Source organism: Dunckerocampus dactyliophorus, chromosome 6, assembly GCF_027744805.1.
Source record: "Dunckerocampus dactyliophorus isolate RoL2022-P2 chromosome 6, RoL_Ddac_1.1, whole genome shotgun sequence".
NCBI classification, from domain to species: domain Eukaryota; kingdom Metazoa; phylum Chordata; class Actinopteri; order Syngnathiformes; family Syngnathidae; genus Dunckerocampus; species Dunckerocampus dactyliophorus.
The window spans coordinates 23,249,750-23,271,641 of NC_072824.1; the positions used below are offsets into that span (position 1 = coordinate 23,249,750).

The following is a 21,892-nucleotide window of genomic DNA, read 5'->3' on the forward strand; positions in this document are numbered from 1 at the left end:
AAAGAACACAAAGTAAGGAGCGGAACTTCAAACACCTCACTTCCTCTTCCATTCAACTGTAGTAGTTATTTGGCATATTTAAAGGGGGTTCATTTTGGAATGATGTGCAATATAGAAGGGTATTGTCTCTCGTAATATTCCAGTGTCCTTCTCATGGCTTTGGTATTCCTTATTGTGTCATTATTTGTTGGTTGTTACACTCAACCATTGTCAGAAATGTGCCACAACAATATCGTGGAACATTACACGCACACACACACACACTGTATAGTCAATTTCTATCGAAGATGCATAAAAAGCACCGGTTATTTCCCGTTCACGAGCAATGGAGACAAGTCTCATTAGAGCTAAGCTGTGCAGATGTGTGCACGTGATGGCAATGGTGCGAAAGAACATAACCGTGGATGAAATATGCTCAACACAAAAGATATGACACAAATGAAAATATGAAAATGAGTTTCCATTTTGGTAAAATAGTTTATTTGTGAATGTACACCGATTACCAATACAACTATTAGATTAGCATTTATAGGTGAAGGTTCACAGGTCACAAAGTCGCTTGGCTCATTGTGGCGCGCCAAAGCAAAGTGTGTTCTTTTTTTGTGTGTGTTTCTTTTTTTTTAACCAGAGAATGGGGTAGAGGGAGAGGCATTAGTAACGCAAAGTGCAAAGAAATCAGTTCATCCGGGAGCAATCTGTGCTCGTAAAATGCGTAATAAACAAAACTACTACAATATAGAGCTCTCTGCAAACTAATGGGAGAATAAAGAAAGCCATAAAAATGGAGCATGACCACAACAAATCCATTTTGCAGGAGGAGAGGTGGTATGGAAGAGGATGTAACCACGCTGGTGTCTCCTTGTTGGTACAAACTCACCCTTCTCCATCTTTCACTTGCGTGACCTCGGCCAGCTGCTGGCCAACCCCCCCACCCCAAAAATAAACCAAATGCTGGACACAGCTAAAAGACGCAGCCTTCCCTCTAAATCCACTAGTTCACATTGCAAGCTGGGATATCGGTACACGGCCAGGGAGGCAGTGGTGGTGGTCGACTGTGGCTCTTCTGACATTTCCTAAACTATTAAACAGGTTGCACAGGGCAGGCTTTAGGGAGTGAAATGTGCTTGTAGAGTGATCCAATTCAACGTAAAACCTTTGTTGCGTTGTTACGCTGCCTGAGGGCTGTCCATGCAGCCACGACGGTGACACAACATGGGGTCCTGTCAGGGGCAGTCAACACACAACCCCTTCCAACATGGACTACTTAGAATATGGCTTTAAACACACACTCATACATATATATTTCTTTATAAACACGCTTTACAAAAGTCAACACTGCTTCACACTTCGTCATTCTCTACCCAATATTAGGGCCACACTGGGAAGAAACAATTCTAAAATCATAGAATTGAAATATTACATTTATATTATAGATTAAAATAATCCTAATTTTAGGATAATTTAGTTTTTAAATGACAATTTTACAAGATAATGGTTTAATAAGAATTACGGCAGAATCATGAGAATAAAGTCAAAACAGTACAAGAGTAAAGTTCTAATTTTCCAATTTATTTTATGACAAAAAATGTAATATGTTGATATAAATACATTTCATGAGAATAAGGTTGCGATATTTCAATGAAAAAGATGTGATTGTACCAAAAAGTACATTTGAAAATTGATTTAGTAAGTACAAGAATAAAGCTAACGTTACGAGAATAATGTCCTCAAATTTCAGTAAAAATTTTGTGACGAACCGTGTAATTTTATGGGGGAGGAAAAAAAAAAAGCACGAATAAAATTAAAATTTTACAAGAATCACGTCGGGGTTATGAGAAGAAAGTTTGAATTTCCTGGTGAAAAAATGTTAAAATTTAAATGACAAGAATTATGGACTTTAAGTCGTAAAAATAAAACAGTCAAGTGTAATATCCTAAGAAAAATGTCCCAATTTTACCAGAATAAAGTTGTAACATTACAGGAAAAAAAAAAAAGCTGTAATAGGACAAAAAAGGGGCATTTTTGGAGTTAAAGTTGCAGCACTATGACAAATACGATGGGGTCATTTTACGAGAAAAAGTTGTAATACAGTAATGAGAATACACTTGGAAGTTTTACATAAACATTGCTGCAGTTTCCAAGGCATAAAAGCATTCGTAACCCGCCTGCTTCACACTGCGGGGCTCGAACACAGGACCTTCATAATAGGAGACTATGGGAACCACTTATTCCGCCTATAAAGCTCGCTGAAAAATACCCCAAAAAGCGCCAACAATGCTCCGTTTCCATATAATGTGACGTACATATTAACCAGGCTACAGCGACATTGTTATTATTAACATTCTTACGCCAATCGAACTACGTTACTGCTACATTTGACACTTAGCCGGAACACACCGGCTAGCTACTAGCCGGCTAGCAACTAACTTCACCACAGACTCGCCTGCAGCACATCAGCGTCCCGCTCACAACGCCTGAGCCCACTACTAAAAAGGTAAGACTACATATTAGAGCTGACGCCACTGCTGCTGTGTTTTTATGTCCGAGTTTGTTTACGTTAACGCTAGGTGTCGGGCTTCCTTTCTATGTTGCTGTGTGAAATCAATGCGCCGACGAAGAAGTTGCTTAAATGCTTAAAAATGGCCAAAATACAGCAAAATACTATAAAAGTATTACATGTTATCATGAATGTACCTGTTACTACATGGTCACAGCATGTATATAAAACCATAAAACCTGGCTGGAGGTTTTTGGAGGTGTTTTAATAGCGGACTCTGTTTTTATAGCTTTAGCACACACAGAAACGGGAAAGACGTGTGATCATGTCTCACATAAGGATTGTGGATGATGGGCAACATTCCAAAACAAGTGCAGTTTTCCTTGACGTTGTATAAGTAACAAGTATATTAGTGTGAACAGCTTCATCATCATCAAGCAGAGGTGTATTAAAGAAGTACTTCACGGTGAGTTTCAGGCAGGACTGTTTCATTTCGATTTGTGTTGGAAATTTGACATGCACTTGTCAAAATGATTCTAATTTATTCTCACAATTATTATGACAATCTTGAAAAAAATACAACTTTGATCCTAACATGAAAGCTTTTCATCCGGTGTGGCTGAGCGGTTAGCATGTTGGCCACACAGTCAGGAGATGGGGAAGACCTGTGTTCCAATCTCCGCTTGGGCGTCGATCTATGATGTGTGGAGTCTGCATGTTCTCCCCGTGCGTGCGTTTTCTCCGGGTTTCGCCCCACGTTCCAAAAACAATAATTGGTTAATTGGCGGTATGAATGTGAGCGTATTTGTCTATCCAGTACGTGCCCTGCGATTGGCTAGCGACCAGTCCAGGGTGTACTCTTGACCAAAATTCAGCTGGGATAGGCTCCAGCATACCCCTGCGACTCTAATGACCACAAGCGGCATTTTCACAATTATTTTCCTTTCCAGTGAGGCCCTAATAGTCCTTGCGATTCTCATATTATTAGACATGATGGATCAGCACCACACTTCCTGATTTTTTTTTTTTTTAACTTTTTGCTGAGCTCAGACATCATTTCACACAGCCATGAAAGACTTTTGTTTCCTTCTTATTGCTAACCACATTCTGGGTCCTCGCTTGGCTTCATTTCCAGGCCTTCCAGGCTTTGCTACTTCGTGCACAACTTTGACCAAATACTTGCCAGTCCCTTCACTGGTCGAACTACCAGCTGCTACAACGGGTTACATACCACGAACAAAAGTGCAGCACGTTGAAATACAAAAATAAAGCTACAAATCTATAGCAGACATATCCAGTTGTCATGTACAGTATCTGTGTTATACAGTAACTGTGTGTGCTCTACTTTAGTATATGCTGTGAGCCATCAGACCGTAGATTTGCACTCCTCACAAAAAAAGACACAAAGTCGGCGCCTGGAAAAGCTTAGAAATGAGTAGAAAAGGATGTCGACTAAACGCAAACGCTCAATAAAAACATCAGATTTCATGAGATGACTTCTACTTGACTAAAATTCCGCTTTACACCCCCCAAAAAAGCCCAAAAAACAAAAAGGGAAAAAGTGAAATGTTACATAAATACATAGTATAGTATTCTGGTCAGGATAAGCGGCATAGAAAAAGGATGGATGGATGGATGGATGGATGGATGGATGGGGTATCCTGGTGACTCTTTTTGAGATGTCAACGCTAAATGGTGCGCAACTCTGACTCCAGTGGAATGTGAGCTGCTGCTGCTGGTGCAGTGATGTTGAATACAAGGAGTAAACATGTACTGTATGTACCCTGTGGCCACTGAGCGAGAGAACGTGTCCAGTGTGACTTCATGAAGCCTCTTAGTGATGGCAAGGAGGCCGCAGTACGCCTACAGTGCAGTTTTGCTGCAATCCAATTGTTTAGATTACGACGAGATGAGAAGACAACACAGGAGGATCCTGCATGAAGGTGCAGCCTGCAGGGAGCCCGCTTCAAAGTACTGCATGTGTGGTCAGCTGCACTTTCAAACGTCCCACAACAATTCCTAATTACTTATTTTTGCTCTTTTGCATATAAAACCCTTTTTACCAATTTAAAAATAATCCAAACCATAACAGGACAGAAAAACAAAGACAACATAAAAGACAAAAAAAAAAAAGACGGCCGCCACCTCCTTTCACCTCCTCATTTTCCTGCCCACTCAGGCCTCCGTCTTCTCTTTCTTTTTGTTCTTCTTCAAGAACGACGGGGTGCGGAACTTCTTCTTCTTCTTGGTGTTGGGCGACTTGGATGGCGAGCTCTCTTGGGACAGAACCTCCTCGATCTTCTCGCCAGAGCGCACCGTGATCTCCACGCTCTCCACGCTGGTGTCCAGCTGGCTGACGCGCTTGGACAGCTCGTCGTCCACGTCGCAGTGGTGGTCTTTGCCGTTCATCAGGCCCAAGTGGTTGACTGAGAGGACAAGAAGAAGGGGAAGACGTGTTAGGACAAGGAAGATGAGGAAGATGGGAAAACTGCATCATGAAAAGAAAAGAAGACTAGAAAGACTATCTAGAACATTGTTTCCTCAACTCTAATAGACGCCATGCCTCCATTTATCGTCCACTTCAACAGATAAAAACTACACTTCAACATTCCCTCTAAAAAACAAAACAAAAAACAAAAAAAAAACAAGTAGTGGCTATAAGTACTTTTAATATAACTGATGCTGAAGGCTTTCCCCCAATAAACACCTTCTGTTAACTATAATACTTGCTAAAAAAAGAACCTCCTGTTTTAGCACCTTCATCCAGATCCTCACCAAAATATATGCTTTGATTCTTCTCTGTAAATACCTGGGATATATTCAAGCCGTTCAAGTCCAATGAAATAGCTTGAAATGTGCTGGTGAAGTTGAAGTCGAGGTTTCAGGGACCACAAAGTGTGTCAACAATTTAAAGCTGCAAGCCTCGGCGGTTGGTGCAACTAATTCCGACAGGTGTGCAAAGTTCTGGAGTACTTACTACCTCCTCTGTCTGCATGAAAACAGTGTTCGGAACACGCTGTGGTACCATACCCTCGTGAACGTCAGCTGAACAGCATTGTGCTGGAAAAAGTAATTTGTTGCTCCAAAAATGGCAAGAAAAAAGGGAATTAACAGTGGAAGAGAGACAGACCATCTTAATGCTTAAAAGTGTAGGTTTTTCCCTCCAGAGAAATTGGAGTGTTCTAAAACTTTTGACCGGTAGTGTATATTAGGGTTGTCTAAGTTAACGCGGACGTTTTCTTTAACGACACTCATTTTTTTGACAAGCGATCAACACGTGCATGACCCTCGGCCCCCACCATAGTTTGAGGAAACGCAGCGGCGTGGCAGCTGATGTGAAGCCACAAGCGGGAACAAATATTGAGCAGAAATGGGCAAAGAAACTGGATTTTGAATGGTAAGTTTAGCTTCACAGCCATGACAAGACCAACGTTATTTGTGTCGCCGTGAGACGAGTTGTCACGAAGTACGTCACCGGGAAGAAGAGAAAAGTTACTGGTGCACTGCAGATATTTTAAAAATGTATTTTTATTTTAAAAATGTATACACTGGTACAGTGGCATCCTAGTCTCCCAACCTACGAGTGTTTTTTTCGAGTCGTCTCTCTGTGGATTTTTGCTTTTAAATGCTAGCTAAAATTTGGGCTAGGAGCTATAAGTTACGGGCAGGCATAGCTGAGGACGGCTATTTGGGGGGCTTGTGTCAATGACAATGGATCTAAATAGCATTAGCTCTCGCTAGCATTAGCAGCGAGAAATATTTTCAACACACACGTAACATACGTACATTATAGCAATCTGATTTATCTTATTATGTAGTCTGCAAAACTATGACAGGAACAACATCAAATTAAATACAGAGCCTCCATCCGCCAGTACAAGCCTGGACTTCCCCAGAGAGGTGCACCAACAAATATGTACATTAGCACTCAATAAGGTCATCAAATCTTACCTTTTGCATTCCCTGAGTATCAGCATTTGGGAACAAATATGAAGTGAAAGAAAAAACAGCAAAATACAGTAAAGTAGTCTTATCCGTGCACCGTGGGGGACAAAGTTAAATGGTGCTTTCAAGGACCGTGGAAACAAGTTGCTCACATTAAACATGCAAAAATTGTGTGATTTCTAACTACATATTATTTTTGGAATAAAACAATGGCCCGTATTTCCAAAATTTGTATCCCATCCATCCACCTTTTATGCTGCTTATCCTCACAAGGGTCTCGGGTATGCTGGAGCCTATCCCAGCTGACTTCGGGCAAGAGGCGGGGTACACCCTGGACTGGTCAATTTGTTTAAGCAATTGGCCTCTTTATTTTATAATGTAAGATTAACATCTGCATCGATAAATGTCATCATTGAATTATATCCAATCGTATCGTTTGTACACGGTATCGAATTGTTCCGCTTTTAAAATACTGTATATAGCATATCTTACCTCGTGTATCTAGATGCGTATGGAAGCATTTACCACAAAAAGATTTACATCCCTACTTATACATAAAAGCGTCTTTCTATCTGCGATTATTGCGATTAAGTAAGAGTTAACTCCGGATAAAATGCTATTAATCGCAATTAAATATTTTAATCGACTGACAGCCCTAATATATATTTAAGATATGAAGGCCTCTCCTGTGAAAAGTGAAAGTGAAAAACTGTATTTTACGTAAATGGTTACATACCGTAAAGAAAGTGCAGCACAGTAACATAAAAATACGCATAACAATATACGTATATGCTATACGTGCACTCTAGTTCGGAATACAGTAGATCCACGCTTTTCGAGGGAGCGAGGTTGCTTTCTGGGACCACTTGTGAATGGCGAAAATCTGCGAGTAACCGAGAAGCCCATAAAAATGTATTTTTCGACATGTGGCTTGCTACCCCTCCAAACCCGCCCTGCTTGCTCGGTGCTGACGTTCTCCTCCCGTTTCGGATACCAACATTTGCAAAAATCTTGCAACACACGATAATGCAATGTCATGAGGATTGAATAGGCTTATATCACCTTGGAATTGGACTGTAGCCCATGCTCCATGTGCATGCAGAAAACTCAAAAAATGTATTAAAATAGTTTTTCCAGATAGATGGATACTTTATTAATCTCCAAGAGATTTTATACAGCTTTAATTTTATACATAGATTAATATTTATGGATATGGCAAATGAATATAGACATATTTTAATGTTACAGTCGTGGTGGATGAGGAAGCCTTTGCTGCTTCAAACTAGGACACAGGCACATTAAATGTGACTTAATTAGGATTTACAGTCCATGCTTTTAATGTGGTACACTTCACTGGTATAGTAAATGTGTCACTGCTGGCTTGGATACACAAACACCATTACAGGTGTGTGCTTGCACTTCCGCTGTCCTTGTGCTCTACATATTTTATAAACATGCCAGCGTAAAGCCCCAGTGACCTGATAGCCCAAAGAGCCTGTCCTCCTTTCACCTTTCAAACTAGGGCTGGGCCAGCAGACCGCGTCCTCTGTCCACATAAAAACCTGCCAGTGTCACATCTGCTCCTCTGGCGGCTAAAAGCAGGTTAGAGGAAGCAGGGCACGGGTGTCGGATAACTACAATGAAACATTACCATTACTTCAAGTTATTTTCAACCTGAGAAAAACCCCCAACACATACTGAAAATGAAGTATGTAACAACTGACCTGCTTGCATCACCCCGCTGCGGTGGCATAAAAGATATGGGTCCCCTGAGCCTGTGCACTCCTGGGGGTTAATTGTTGGGATCTGTGTGATTGTGTGTGTTGTGCGGAGAGGAAAGCTGACAGGAAGTCAATCCTGTGGTGTTGTTATTTACAAGTTATGGAGGAGCTCATCTATGAGGTAATGCTGCTGGCCTCATACCTCAAGACTTTCTGCGATAATGACGCTGCACACGCAAACGCAGCGAGTATGCTTACATGCACTAAAAAACAAAACAAATTACTGCATGAATTGCCGTAAAACTAACTTTTAAACACACATGTAAACACCTTAATTAGATTGTGTCTGGCTTTTTAAAAGACCGATAAACATACCGAGATAATGCGATTGGAAATTAGTCGTCTCTTTTGCATGTGTGTGCTACTTTAACGGAGCCGCTGTTCTGCGCACGCACAAGTCTATATGTCCATGTTCGGTGGATGGAACTTTTGCTACGATCTAAATTGTTGATGGGTAGCTCGTGAATGTGGAGGAAAAACAGACAACCGTTAGTTGTACAGTACATATGAATAAGACCGGTCGTACTTTGTGATGTGAAAAAAGTGGTCATCGCACTGCGGCGATCTGTATTGTTTCTGTACAAATGGAAAGAGGAAAGATGCTAGTCATACATTGAATAGAGGGCAGCAGTTGTTTCTGGCAGGTAATTGTTTTGCGTAATCAAATCAATGGAGACATAGTTGATATGTAGAATTCCTTCTCATGCACATTTGCAGCTTAGACACAGGGACACTGTTGCCAGGTCTCGTAAGAGAAACGAGCGGCTAGCTCTCTCAAAGCAAGCCCAAAACAACAGGAAACTTGGAAATGAGCTAGCATCTTTCCAAGAAAAAAACCCAAAACAAGCCCCTTCTAATAGGAGACTCTGGCAACGTTGGCCGAAATGCTTTGTTTGCATGTGACATAACAGGTCAACCAGAAAAGCCAAACTTTTACCTGCGCTAAAAAGAGCACAGGCGCCACCGAGCGTTTTGGGAGGCACACAGCGCATGGCCAATAATCGCAGTGGAGATTACTTTAAAAAAATTAATTAGTCATAGTTACAACTTTCCAAAAAAAAGTAATTGAACGAGAACAAAATTACTCCTTCATAAATGCAATTCGGTACCAGAGAAAGTAATTATTTTGTGTGTTACTTTAAAAAAAAAAACATTTAAATATGTAAAGAAAAAAAATCACATTTAGCTTTGAGCTTGTGACTTGCAATTTTCTACCAAAACGCTAGGGGCCAGTGTTTTCCTGAGAGTGAGCAACCACAACTTGCTGACTAGCTATTTAGCTTCCTGTACAGCCATAGTAGGGAACAATGAAGTTAATTGATTTTGTTGTGAAATGAATGACATAAATGAACTTTAATATAATCTGTCTGTACTCCTGCCGGCTTTCCCTGTCCTTTCGCTGCTGTACAGTGCAGCAGAGCCCTTGGTCTCAATTGCCAATAAACCAGCATTACGAATGTGACTAAAATAGTCCAGTTTTTCTTTGAAATTAACTTGGGGGCACATATAAAAGCCTATTAAATCTTTCTTCATAGTCCTGCTGACTCGTCCTGTAATTTCTCTAATTTTTTTTTCTAATCATTTCTCCTAAGTTACTAATGACACAGCGTGAGTAATTCCTTTTAATTTTTATTATCATTATTATTATTATTTTTTTTTTTACTGGAGTTGTGCGTCATGGATTCTGCGTTGCAACAAGCAAATGTGACCAGCAAAAAAAAAAAAAAAAAAACTGAAAAATGTTGTTTTATAGAATTTTTCTGCTCGGTTACAAAAATAAAATCAAAATAAAATAAATAAATTGTGATTAATTTGATCTCAGAACGTATGGGCATTTTGTTGTGACCTGCAGTGTTGTTGAGAGATGTGATTTTTATATTTACGCCCAATAATGCCTATTTTGGTTGCCATCATCGGATTAAATGCATTCCAAGTACGTATCAGTTTTTCTCTGCATCGCAACACTACTGATGTGAGTGATCGCTAACAACAGACACTCTATGATGGACTGACTGATACCTTGTTCAGCCGGAGTGCTTTGTGGTGACTGGGTGAGTGACAGAGACTGAGAGAGTGTGGAGCCGTCGTCAGAGGTTAGCTCGTGCTCGCCATCTGCAGGGGTGGTAGCGGTTGGTAGCAAGTGCGGGTGGGGGTCAGGGGGGTTATGAGTGTGGGATGAGCGGATTGCAGCGGGATTGAAGGAGTGGCAAGACAGCGGAGGCGAGTGGTTCGGGAGAGGGTGCAGGGATTGAAATGAAGGGTCAGAGGGGTAGCCGGGAAGCGGAGTCAAGAGATTAGTGACAACACACACATGTTGGGATTCTGACATGCACAGATGCTCTTCTGCAAATTTTCCAGAATCATCAGCTATTTCCTCACAGGCTTTTTGGAAAGCAAAGTTTTTTCTTTATCGTTATCTGGGAAAAATGCACTTTAGAACAATGACAGTGTGGTATAATTCTGAATTTCCATCAGGCTGATAAATGATTATATACAGTACCTACATACATACATACAGTACATACCTACTTATATACAGTAATGTAACATCCTAATCTTCTCTTTTTAAACCATAAGCATACAATGCTTGCTAACAGTCAAGTTAAGACAATCATATCTTTTAGTGAAGAATAAAATGTTTATAGCACCGACTGCTCGCACTGATAACATGCAGCTCAGCATTGGTGCCTTGGCTAATTTTATTTTTAACATAAAAGAGATGCTCTGAAATCAAATCATTAGCACATTCAGGGTTCCACATTGCGTGGGCCTAGGCCTCACTCACACTTGCATTCAGATTGCGTAATAGGCTGTGAAAGTGCTCGTTTGTTGTACGTGTGCTTACGTGCATTTGAACACGCATGCAGTTGAGATTGCAAGATTCCGACTGGAGGAGTCAGATGCATTAGGGTCTTGTGTGCAAGTGTGTGTAACATGTTTTAGGCCAGTCCAGACGGTCTCCAGCTGGCATCCAGATTGGTCACTGGGGATTCAGGGGGCGCTGTGGGGGCACTGGTGTCATAGCAACAAGCGATGGTCATAAGGTGGGTGTGAAGACCTGCTGTCTGTTCGTTCTGCCATCTTAGTCACACTGGCCTCTTGTGGACATGCACACACACATTATCAGTGTATTTGATACACACACACACTAACAGGTAAGAACGTGAATTGAATGCAAGGTGACCAGCCTTGCAGACTGATGAGAATGCTGGAGACACCCCGACAACCCCCCCCTTTTCTTCCCTACCCCACACTGACTGTTCACTATTGATTTTTCCCATGCCTCTCTAAAAGACCGAGCTAATATGATTAGCATTAGCTGTCCTGTGCGTGTGCATGTGTGCACAAAGGACCTGTTGGGGGGGAAAAAGGTGTGTTGTGTTTGCTGCTAAGGAGACTTTACTACACATTTGTGGGCCACTACATTAAGTATACCTGCACAATCTACTGACACCCAATATAACAGCTTACCTTGCTAATAAAAAATGATGACTTTTGATTGACAATGTTTTGTTTATTCTCTTTTAATTAGATGTGATGAAAAAAATATTATACGTCTCAATACGATGCTGTGCATCATATATTGCATTTATAGACATGTTCGTAAATGATATATAAATATTGAAAAATAACAATGAAAACATTTAAACAAGCATTATTTGATACAGCTCTTGTATTGGAGCTCAATAGATTGCACAAAATTAGGCCAGTTAAATCAAACTTTTACTTCATTCACCTGCTTTTCACTTTGTATACAGGCCCGCAACTAAACCTCTCTATGCTGATTTGATTTAGTGTCCAACTCTGTAATGCTGGACAGCTATGAGCATCCACATTGTGTACAGTGGAAGCCGCTTATGTCCACAACCCGTCTACCAGCTTTTGTCGAGACCCAAAGAGGTCATTTTTATGAAAAAGTGCTTTATGTCGACATGTGTTGTATTAATACTTTATCGCAAGGGAGCTGCAACATGACTGCTGTGGAGTTACACAGCATTAAAACATGGAGACTGACTTCATGTTCAGTACAAAGTAAGCTTCAAAATAAATGCATGGCAGTATTAACCTGCACTCTACCAAACAACAAAAAAAATGCACCCATTTCATTTTCTTAGACTGTTTGCCACCAAAAAAAAAAAGATCTGCGCATGTATGAAAGATTTATTGTCACGCAGTTACTCCAGCAAGCGATATCATAGGAAAACATTCATTTCCTATGCTGCTTAATCCTCAATAGGGTCACGGGGGTATGCTGGAGCCTATCCCAGCTGACTTTGACCGAGACGTGGGGTACACCCTGGATTGGTCGCCAGCCAATCGCAGGGCACATATAGACAAAAAACCATTCACACTCACAGTCATACCTCTGGACAATTTAGAGTCACCAATTAACCTAACGTGCATGTTTTTGGAATGTGGGAGGAAACCGGAGTACCCGGAGAAAACCCATGCAGGAGTCACAAGTAAATGTGCAAGCAATAACTACTTTTTGTTTCGACTTTGATTTCGGCGTCAGACGCCTATGTTGAAGGGAGTCAGTCGGTGCGTCGACATAAACGGGTTCCACTGCACAGTAATCCCTCGTTACACAAAGCAGGATTCCTTATTTAGAAATCAAATATTTTCGTAATTAGAGCATAGAAAACCTGTTTACAACCATCTAAATACGCCTTTTAACATTATTAGAGCCCTGTAGTCATGACTTTTTTTTTTATTAGGGATTATTTTGCCAGTTTTGAGATAATAACCTCCAATAAAAGCCTGCTGTCTGATGATCAAGTCTGGCGCTTGTGCGTCTACATATCATCACATCATCACAGCGTCTTTGAATGTCTTCCGAATGATTTATATTTGTATTTTTCATTTAGCCAATTGTATGCTTGGAAATGCTTCACATAGGCATATACATATTCATAGGCATATACATAGGTGAACATATTTTATGACTAATAACATTAGTTAATTTATTGTTGAAAAACCGTGATTGAGGGAAGCCGCTAAGTGTGAAGTGGCAGGGGATTACTGAAAATGTTAAATGACATTATACACACTAAATCTCATTTATGAATTCAATTCTTATAGTAGTTAATAGTGGAGTGTGAGTGCGTGTGCGCACGTGTATGTGTGAGTGTTGCCATGCGCCTCCTACCATGACCCAGTTGCCCCCTCTCCACATTTTTGCGATACTCTTCCAGGTCCTTCTCTGACAGCTCACTGAAAGGGTTGGGAGGCAGTGGGGCCATCTGTTCTTCCTCTGTGGGCACGTATGGCTGCAGAGTACACACACAAACACACAGACAGTCAGGAGAAAGACATTTTGCACAAGCACAAACACTAAACAATGAACACATAGTGAACAGACATAAAAACACCGCCAAGACACAAATGACATCATAGAGGCAGATGGTTATAACCACCGAGTCTGAGAAGAGCTTTCATTATCACTACGACGATAAAGTTGATCCTTTTAAAAGATCAAATAGTACAAACCGCCTCAAACTAGACTCATTTAACGACAGGAATGTTCTGTACACCCCAACATCTTCAAACCCAGATGAGAAAAAGCCAGCAGTGCACAGACAAAACAGAGACACAACCATAGAATGCCATCGTGTCTTCGTACGCACACAAACCACATCTGTTCTTTAGAATGCTTAAAGAACATAAACTTAACAAGATTTATATACAAATACAACATATGCAAATGTGTTTCTGTGTCCAACAAAACATGCCGTTTGTGCTGTGACACCAAAGTGTCCAAAAGTGACAAAAAAAACAAGTTCAATTATAAACAATAAATGTGAGGTAATTGTGGGTATTTACCAGAACGTTTATCTGCACCAGATCCTTCAACACAAGACATCAACCACACAAAAAAGTCAACATTATTAATTTTATGTATCTATTCATTTGTCATTGAGTTCCATCTACTGTATCTTGAGAGGTGAAAAACTAATTTGAGGTTTGACGCATGATGTGATCACCAGGTTCCCCCTTGTGGCCACAACATGTTACTAACTGTCAATGGCACACAGTCATGTCCATGTGGAACATTTAGCAGCAGTGACTGTCAGTATTCCTACAGTGACTTTTACACAAAAACAAAACAAAATATCAGACTAGTGGTTTGTCTGATGAAAGATTAAATTATTTACCATTCAAGTGACATCACTGACTGTAAATAATCCACATAAGGGGTGAATAAGGCATTAAAAGATACTAGATTCATGGCCAGAGGCCCAAAAGTCAGATTAAATTAAAACTTAATCAGCCAAGTGTTTTTTTTTTGTGTATTTTCATTTCACCTGTCGTGGTTGATCAACTGGGATGCCAGCGAGGTGCTGAGACCGAGGTCCTGATGTCATCACATCACACCGATTCTGCTCTCTAATCTGGAAAAGAACAGAAAAATAAAATAATGTCATTAGGAGCAAGTTTTGAAAGGTTTTTGCCAAGTTGTGAACTGCTACGCTCTGTTACTCACAATCAATGTCATCTTTTAATACGCTCATTATCGACGATTGTGTGACTTTAGACTCACTTTGTTCCTCTTCTGCAGCACCTCAGTGGGGTCGGTGTTGAGAGGGACAAACTGATTGGGGTCCTCAATACAGATTGGGGTTCCAGTCTCCTCTGCCTTCATCCACTGTAAATGAAAGGAATGCGAATGATGATTAAAATTAATTTGTTCGTTCATCAGCTCATCCTAGTCAGGCCTATCACTGGTGCCTATCACAGCCGACTTTGGGTGAGAGGCAGGGTACACCCTGGAATGGTCAAATCAGTCACAGGGTATAACATGTTACATAAATGTAACATGTTTTTAGACTGTAGGAGGAAAGCAAGTATTGGTAGAACATGCACCTCGCTGTGAGGTAAGAACACAGCCACCTTGATACAATTACAATTCTATGTTTCAATAATAATTATAATTTTACTCATTTTATTATAAAATTGTCCCTCAAATAAAATTTCAAGTACATATTTTGTGTCAAATACAAATATCTTACAATAACAACGACAGTAAAAACACTCAAGTAAAATGAATACAATCTTTTATTCCACCACTAGATGGCAATGTGACATCATTTTAGAGTGCCAGAGCAGTACCGTAGTAGCTAAACAGGAATCCTAGATTATATTCAAATGAAACGTTAGACAGTTGTGAATTGTAAACTATCAAGTTTGCATTATTAAAGTCAGTGTGCTCACTGTGGTTGTCCTGTTGTGGTTGTAGCGCTCATTTCCGCCCTCCACGTTGACCTTGGTGTAGCTGTTGGGCGAGTTGAGCCAGCGTGTTTTCTCCCTCTGCTGTCGCTGCTGTAGGAACTTGAAGGGCAATCGCGTCGCGTCCATGTCCTCTTCGAACATAAACGCCGTGACGGTGGCGGGGATCTCCACGTCGCTCTTGTGCCTCGGCTTCTCACGCACAATGGGATGGCGATAGGTGTGACCTGTCCTGTAGCCCTGCGAGGGATATAACAAAGTACACAATCAAGACAGGAAGCTTGGATACAGTGCCAGGCCACCACAATGCCGCTCTAAAGATATCCATGTGCACCTACCAGGTTATCCAGCATCCTCATCAGAGACTCAAACTCCAGCTCGCCGATTTTCCAATTGACCTGACTGTGCATGATTCCGGAAACTTCTGCGGTCACATTGTACACACGTAATCTGTATTTCTGTTTGTCGAGCAAGATCAGGTTGTCTATGCCGCCAGCACATGAGATGGCATTCACCTACAAAGTCAGGCCAGAGGGACAAGTTGTCAGGCCTTTTTATCACCAAGCATCTGTGCAAAATGTACGGTGTCAAAAATCTCTGCATGCTGAATTATTGCTGCTGGCGTGCAAAGCAACGACCTGTACTAATCTGTCCGGGGAGAAAAATGTTATTTAGCAAAGGACACTGTACTGCTGAGTCGAAAGCCACAACACAAGGAATAAATCATACATGGCACAACAAACATGCTTGGGGGATTTATTTAGAGAAATTAAGCTGGGCTTTGCTGTTGGATTAATGTTGTTGTTTTTTCTTGCTTGACCGGGTAGTCACCCAGGATATTTGGAGAATCACAAACAAGAGAAGATAAAGACTGACGAGAATGATATTACAGTATTATGAAAAATGACACCACATCCAATGAAAAGTGTGTGTGTGTGTGTGTACATGAATTTATAGGGGTTACTCTGTGTGTGCGCATACCTGGATTTCACAAGCGTATTGTGCATTGTAGATGTAGTGAAAGGCCTCTTCCATGGTCTCACCCAGACCCACCATGCCATGATTCCTCAGTACCAGAACCTTCAATAACACATACATATAACACACATACATTTATATAAGAATTTATGCTTTTTCGGGAATCCATGTGACGTACTAAAGAGTCATGCATTAGTTAAAATTGTGTGACTGACTTCCTTGTAAATATTTTACCAACCACTGAAACACTTTTCATTCCACGTGTCAGCACTGGGTTAGGCCACTCGCCAATTTATGTTCCAACTAAGCCAAGTACCGTGTATACGTCACAGGAAGAGCCATATTATGTTAGAGATAATTGCATTGTCTTGAAGCACACCCTAGTAATAACTTTCTTTTCCATCTGCAAGGTTGAGGTATAAAAGGCACACCCTTTGCATATTTCAAACTGCCCCATGTTCCAAAATTCTGTCTTAAAAATAGTTTCTGGGCGAGGTTTTCCAACCTTTGCTGTCGGCCCCAGTGCTTTTTGCAGCTCTCTGCGCTCCTCCGGTTCATCCAGGCTGCCCTGGTAGTTGAAGTAGGCAATGTCACCCAGAATGAGCGACTCCTGAGAAATGGGCAGGATGCCGCACTTCATGGATGACACCTACAAGCAGGAAGGAAAAATAAGCTTTACTGCACATCACAGTTTCATTTATTCGATGCGATATTTCCCCGTCCTGACTGCATGAATGCACTGCAGAAATGAGGCTTAGTAATGACAAATATAATGACAAAGCTGCTCAGCAGAGCGTGCATCAAAAACAAAAAAGGTCTATTGTCAAAGCAGGACTGATTATATGGTTATGTAGACAGCAGATGACCCAGGGTGGGAGTGTGGATCCATTCATTTATTTGTGGTGGCACTCCACCAATAATAAACACATTATAATTGGACTGTCTGTCAATGTAGCTTGTTGTTCCAACTCTGTACAGTAGATGACAGTGTAAACTCTGCTTCTTCACACACATCATAAGCATCAGGGACCAAATGTATAAACTATGTGTGAGCATGCCACTTCCCATGTATTTATACAAATGTATAAAAATCCATGGGCAGTGAGAATGTACACAGCCAAGCTTGTGCTTTAGTTGAGCAGTGCTTCGGACTCTTGAAAGAGAGATGGCTGTGTCTGGATGCCACAGGTGGTAGATTACTCTACCAGCCAGCACAGGCCTGCAGAATAGTCAGAGTCTGTGTTGCACAATCTGGCTGTAAGAAATGCCGTCCCCTTTCTACCTGCACCCACTGCTGACCGCGATGCAGACCACCAGCCAATGCAACTGCGTCTTCAGGTGATGCAACGACTGCATGGTGAGTTCATGAAACAATCAGCAGGGGTGTACTTTTTTATTTCTTCATACAAAAAATGATTTTAATGTAGAGTTCATTTTATTTATCTCCACTTGGAGTTACCTTAGCTCCATGGCAACATTGTCAATGGAATTTATAATATCTGTTTGTGATTCCAAGACACAGTCAGTGAGGACACATGCATGTTTGCGGGGCAGGTGAAGGGTGTGGCGCACCGGGAGAGACTTCTCACCTGTCTCAACTTCATGGTCAATGGAAGTAGCGGCTTCTTCACCTATTAATAAAATAATGTACACTGTACAACAAACGTGTGTCTTCAGTGCAAGTCCAATTAAAATAAGATTTAAAATGGGTACGTTGCCTAAATCCATATGCGAAGGCTCATCTGTGTCCCGCATGTCATCCGGCACAATGCCACTGATGGGCAGTTGGGCACAGAATGGAAGCCCCAGAGACCGCTGGGGTTCCCGCTCTTCCTCCGGTGGCACACACGCTGTTATTGTGCACAGCAATGCACTTTTTAGTCTCTCTTTTAAAAGTCGGACCATTTTTTTTCTCCTGTCAGAACTCGCCAAATTCAAGGCCTCCATTTGCTTTGTTTTGTTTGTCATCCCTGTGTCCAAACTTTCACATAATAAACGTTTTCTTTTTTCTATTTGTTCCATCATTACTTCCATTCAATCTGTAAGAAGGAAAAACACGTGGGAATAAATGTACAGTATGTGGACTTGTATACTGTACATCTGACAAAAAGACTGCGTTTTCAAGTTTCCTCTTTGGCGAGTACACAGATTTCTACACCAAATATACACCGAGTATTATACATTTGGACCCTGGTCTGCTAGAGAATAAAAATACATGCAGCAGACAAGCAGGAAGGATCATTGTTGCCAACTTGGAAACTTTGTCGCTATATTTAGTGAGTCTTCAGACTCCTCTAGGTTCTGTTTTTCCAACAAAGTGACGAGCGACAAATCTAGCGAGACTTTTGGAGACTAACATAAAAGCTTCTGTGGGCCCCTGTCTTGTCAGCGAGCACGCTGCTGATTGCAGAAACTGCTGCTCACAGAAACACATCATGCTTAGTATGCTTCAAAATGTGTTGCTTCAATATCATGTCGCATGCCAAAAGGAGAATTTGCAAGTGGTGAATTTGTGTAAGCACAAACTTACAGCAGCCATAGCAGGAGTGTGCATGTGTATGACACAACGGATGTCTGGACGCATGGAGTAGATGGCAGCATGGGGGCTGAAACCAGCAGAGTCGATGCTCAGGTTGGTTGAGCCCTGCTCGATGACGTCTCCGATGATGTTGACCTTCACCTGGAGGGAAGCAAGGAGACGAGCTGGAGTCAACACAACAGAGAGAACCAAATTCCCTAAATTATTTTTGGGGTTGCACTACACCTCTTAGTCCTCCCTAGATTACATTTTTTTATCAAGTGTATTTTTCCAACATTTTAGAAACCGTTTTTTGTTGCAGCATGATGGTTTCTCTTTTACAAAGCAAGTGCCATAAAAGCATGCTTTGATGACTCCAGCTCCATCAAATACATTTACCATGAACTAAATTACAACAGAGATGCTGGCTCTCTCAGGTCCAACACAAGTGATCTCTGACCTCACACATTTCCTCTGCATGGATGGACACAAATCTCCCACAGGCACAATCCGAAATTTGGTCCACAAGAGTGAAAGCTGTGATAATAGGAACCAATTCCAATTGCAATTATTTCCCTCCAATACAGAAAAACTGACTCTGGCATCACACGGATGACCCTTCGCATCCCGCAGGGAGACCTTCTATTCTACTGTAAGCACAATAATCTCCAACTTTAAAAACACGACTGGAACAAATAATAAAACTGATAAACATGAATGATTATCTACAAACATCAATGAAACAGAAATCCCATTATCAATTACTCTTATCTATGAGCTGTTACATGGCAACATGATATACTGTAGCTGTGGTATGAAGATGACATTTAACTTCATTACTGCTCTATTATTGGATGTTTGGGAGTGAGTGAACTAGACCTGCAGGGATGAGCAGTGGAGGATGATGAAAATGAAGACAGATAACTGGCCAGAGAGAGGGAGGCATGAAGCGGAAGAGAAGGCAATGATGAGCGTGTGCGCACGTCAGACTCTCGCTGAAAGTTAATCACAAACAGAAAACCTCTGTGGCCGGCAGCCATCATTGCATTGCCACCACATGTTGTACTGATATGGAGCAGAAAAGCACAAGATCACATTTCTCTCTCGCAACACAAACTGTGAGCTTGAGTTGTTGCAGCAGGAAAGGACATCCATCATGCAGTCGGAGGCTGATGAAACACACTCACCTCAGTCTGTTGAACACAGTGAATCCATGTTTGTGGGTGGGCCACATGGATTCACGTCAGAGCAGAGTCAAACTCATTCGGGAAAAAAACCCATTCTGAATTGGGATGGTATTTTATTTACTAATAATAATCATGATAATAATGGATTGCATAACTACACGTCAACATATATGATTAGTAGTAGCTGCTACAACAGCCCTCATTATTTTAACTTTTATAATTTTTAGTTTTTGTTGTGAAAAAAGTTCCAAGTTCAACAGTTAAAAGCGTCATAGATCATCCATGCAAAGTTCTAAAATATTTCAAAATGTACCAGCAATGCTTTGTGACTCAATTAAATCAAAAGAAGTCTGTCCAGTCCTTTATTGTGTCATTGTAATTTTTTTTTTTTTTTTTTAAGTAAAGTAATGTCTTGTGAACCTAATATCGTGTATTGTGTCGTCGCGTGAGCTGCGTGTATCGTGACACCCCCCCATCTATGAATGTATCTTATTTGTAAGAGGAATGAAATTTGTATTTCTCCGAAGATCTTCTCCATCGCACCATTCTAGTGATGGGAAACTCAATTCCTTTTACAATCTTATGTCACTCACGGAAGTGAATCGGGTAGAGTTGCTGAGTGTGAGCATGGTTGGCAGTGTAGAGGGTGCTCGTGGCTGGCATGAGTTGTGGCTGACGGCAGCTCCTGTGTGAATGTTCAATGCATGTGTTCTCTGCGCCATTGCAGTAGTATTCTACTACACAGGCAACTACTTGTAGGTGTCAGGAATGTTTCACTGAGACAATAGCCACCAAGTATGCTGTCAAGGCTAATGTGTGCGTCTATGTAATGACTTATTATTTCTGTCTAAGATGTCTTATTTTCGATTATTACATCAACTATATTGGGTAACATCAGTATAAAAGTGACAAAAGGAGTGATATTTCCTGTCTAGAGGGCCCCCCTAATGCTAAAAAACATATTTAGAAGAGGTTTTCTATGCTCTATTTGATTTATAAATAAGGAATACTACTCCGCGAAAATTCATTTATTGCAGTCGGGTCTGGAACCAATTAACTACGATAAATGACGGACAAATGTAATTGGAAAACTAAAACGAAATGTAGCTGACCTCTGGTTCCAGTTGCCATTTTGTTAGCAAGCTATCCTAACAAGGATGTTTGTGATGAAAACACACGAACATAGTTAGACTCCTGTAGTGTATAAATAACACGACATATTGTAGGCTAACCAGAAAGTGTACGCGTTTTGAACGACTTGTTCATGAATCGCACATGTCTACACCATTCTGCTTATTTAATGCCATTCTCCGATAGTTGCTGCAAACCAGATGATTTTTCAAAAACAGCGGCAAGTTAATGACTCAGCCAACACCACCATTGACGTGGACACGCTCCGACAAAGCCAGCTGGTCAGACAATGGATCATTGATTGGGTTACATCACATGTCCAGTGACGCTGCACATCACCTTGTCATGTCCTTCAGTAGCAGCCGCTCAGTCACACGACCCTACAGCTGAGAGTCTAAATATAACAAAGAGATGCCAAAGGACGTGTCAGAAAGAGGGCAACCGTGACGCGGTTAATGGAGTGTAGATGATAAGAAATGTTTAAAAACAGCATGGCCACTCGAGTGCAGCGGGACCTCTGAGGGAAGCAAACTGACCAATATAACATGCAGAACCTCTCATGTGAAGCTGACGGCTTGGATCACCATCAAACGTCAACTCTGCAGCTGCATCAACTAAACACTAATAT

At 41.2% G+C, this 21,892-nt stretch overlaps 1 protein-coding gene across 6 annotated transcripts in view; it reads right to left on the reverse strand.

Moving 5' to 3' along the window:
* Window positions 1-463: 463 nt before the first annotated feature.
* add3a (adducin 3 (gamma) a) overlaps window positions 464-21,892 on the reverse strand; it is a 105,846-nt gene continuing 84,417 nt past the window's right edge. For 5 of the 6 annotated variants that reach the window (XM_054778687.1, XM_054778686.1, XM_054778682.1 and 2 more), the window contains 10 exons: window positions 18,959-19,108; window positions 16,934-17,077; window positions 16,432-16,530; window positions 15,789-15,965; window positions 15,436-15,690; window positions 14,765-14,869; window positions 14,529-14,615; window positions 13,373-13,493; window positions 10,243-10,335; window positions 464-4,923 (listed from right to left, as the gene is read on the reverse strand). In XM_054778687.1, coding sequence (XP_054634662.1) covers window positions 4,673-4,923; window positions 10,243-10,335; window positions 13,373-13,493; window positions 14,529-14,615; window positions 14,765-14,869; window positions 15,436-15,690; window positions 15,789-15,965; window positions 16,432-16,530; window positions 16,934-17,077; window positions 18,959-19,108 — 1,482 coding nt within the window. In that variant the 3' untranslated portion in view covers window positions 464-4,672. The remainder of the gene's footprint in view (window positions 4,924-10,242; window positions 10,336-13,372; window positions 13,494-14,528; window positions 14,616-14,764; window positions 14,870-15,435; window positions 15,691-15,788; window positions 15,966-16,431; window positions 16,531-16,933; window positions 17,078-18,958; window positions 19,109-21,892) is intronic. The other variant, XM_054778688.1, reaches the window with a different exon arrangement.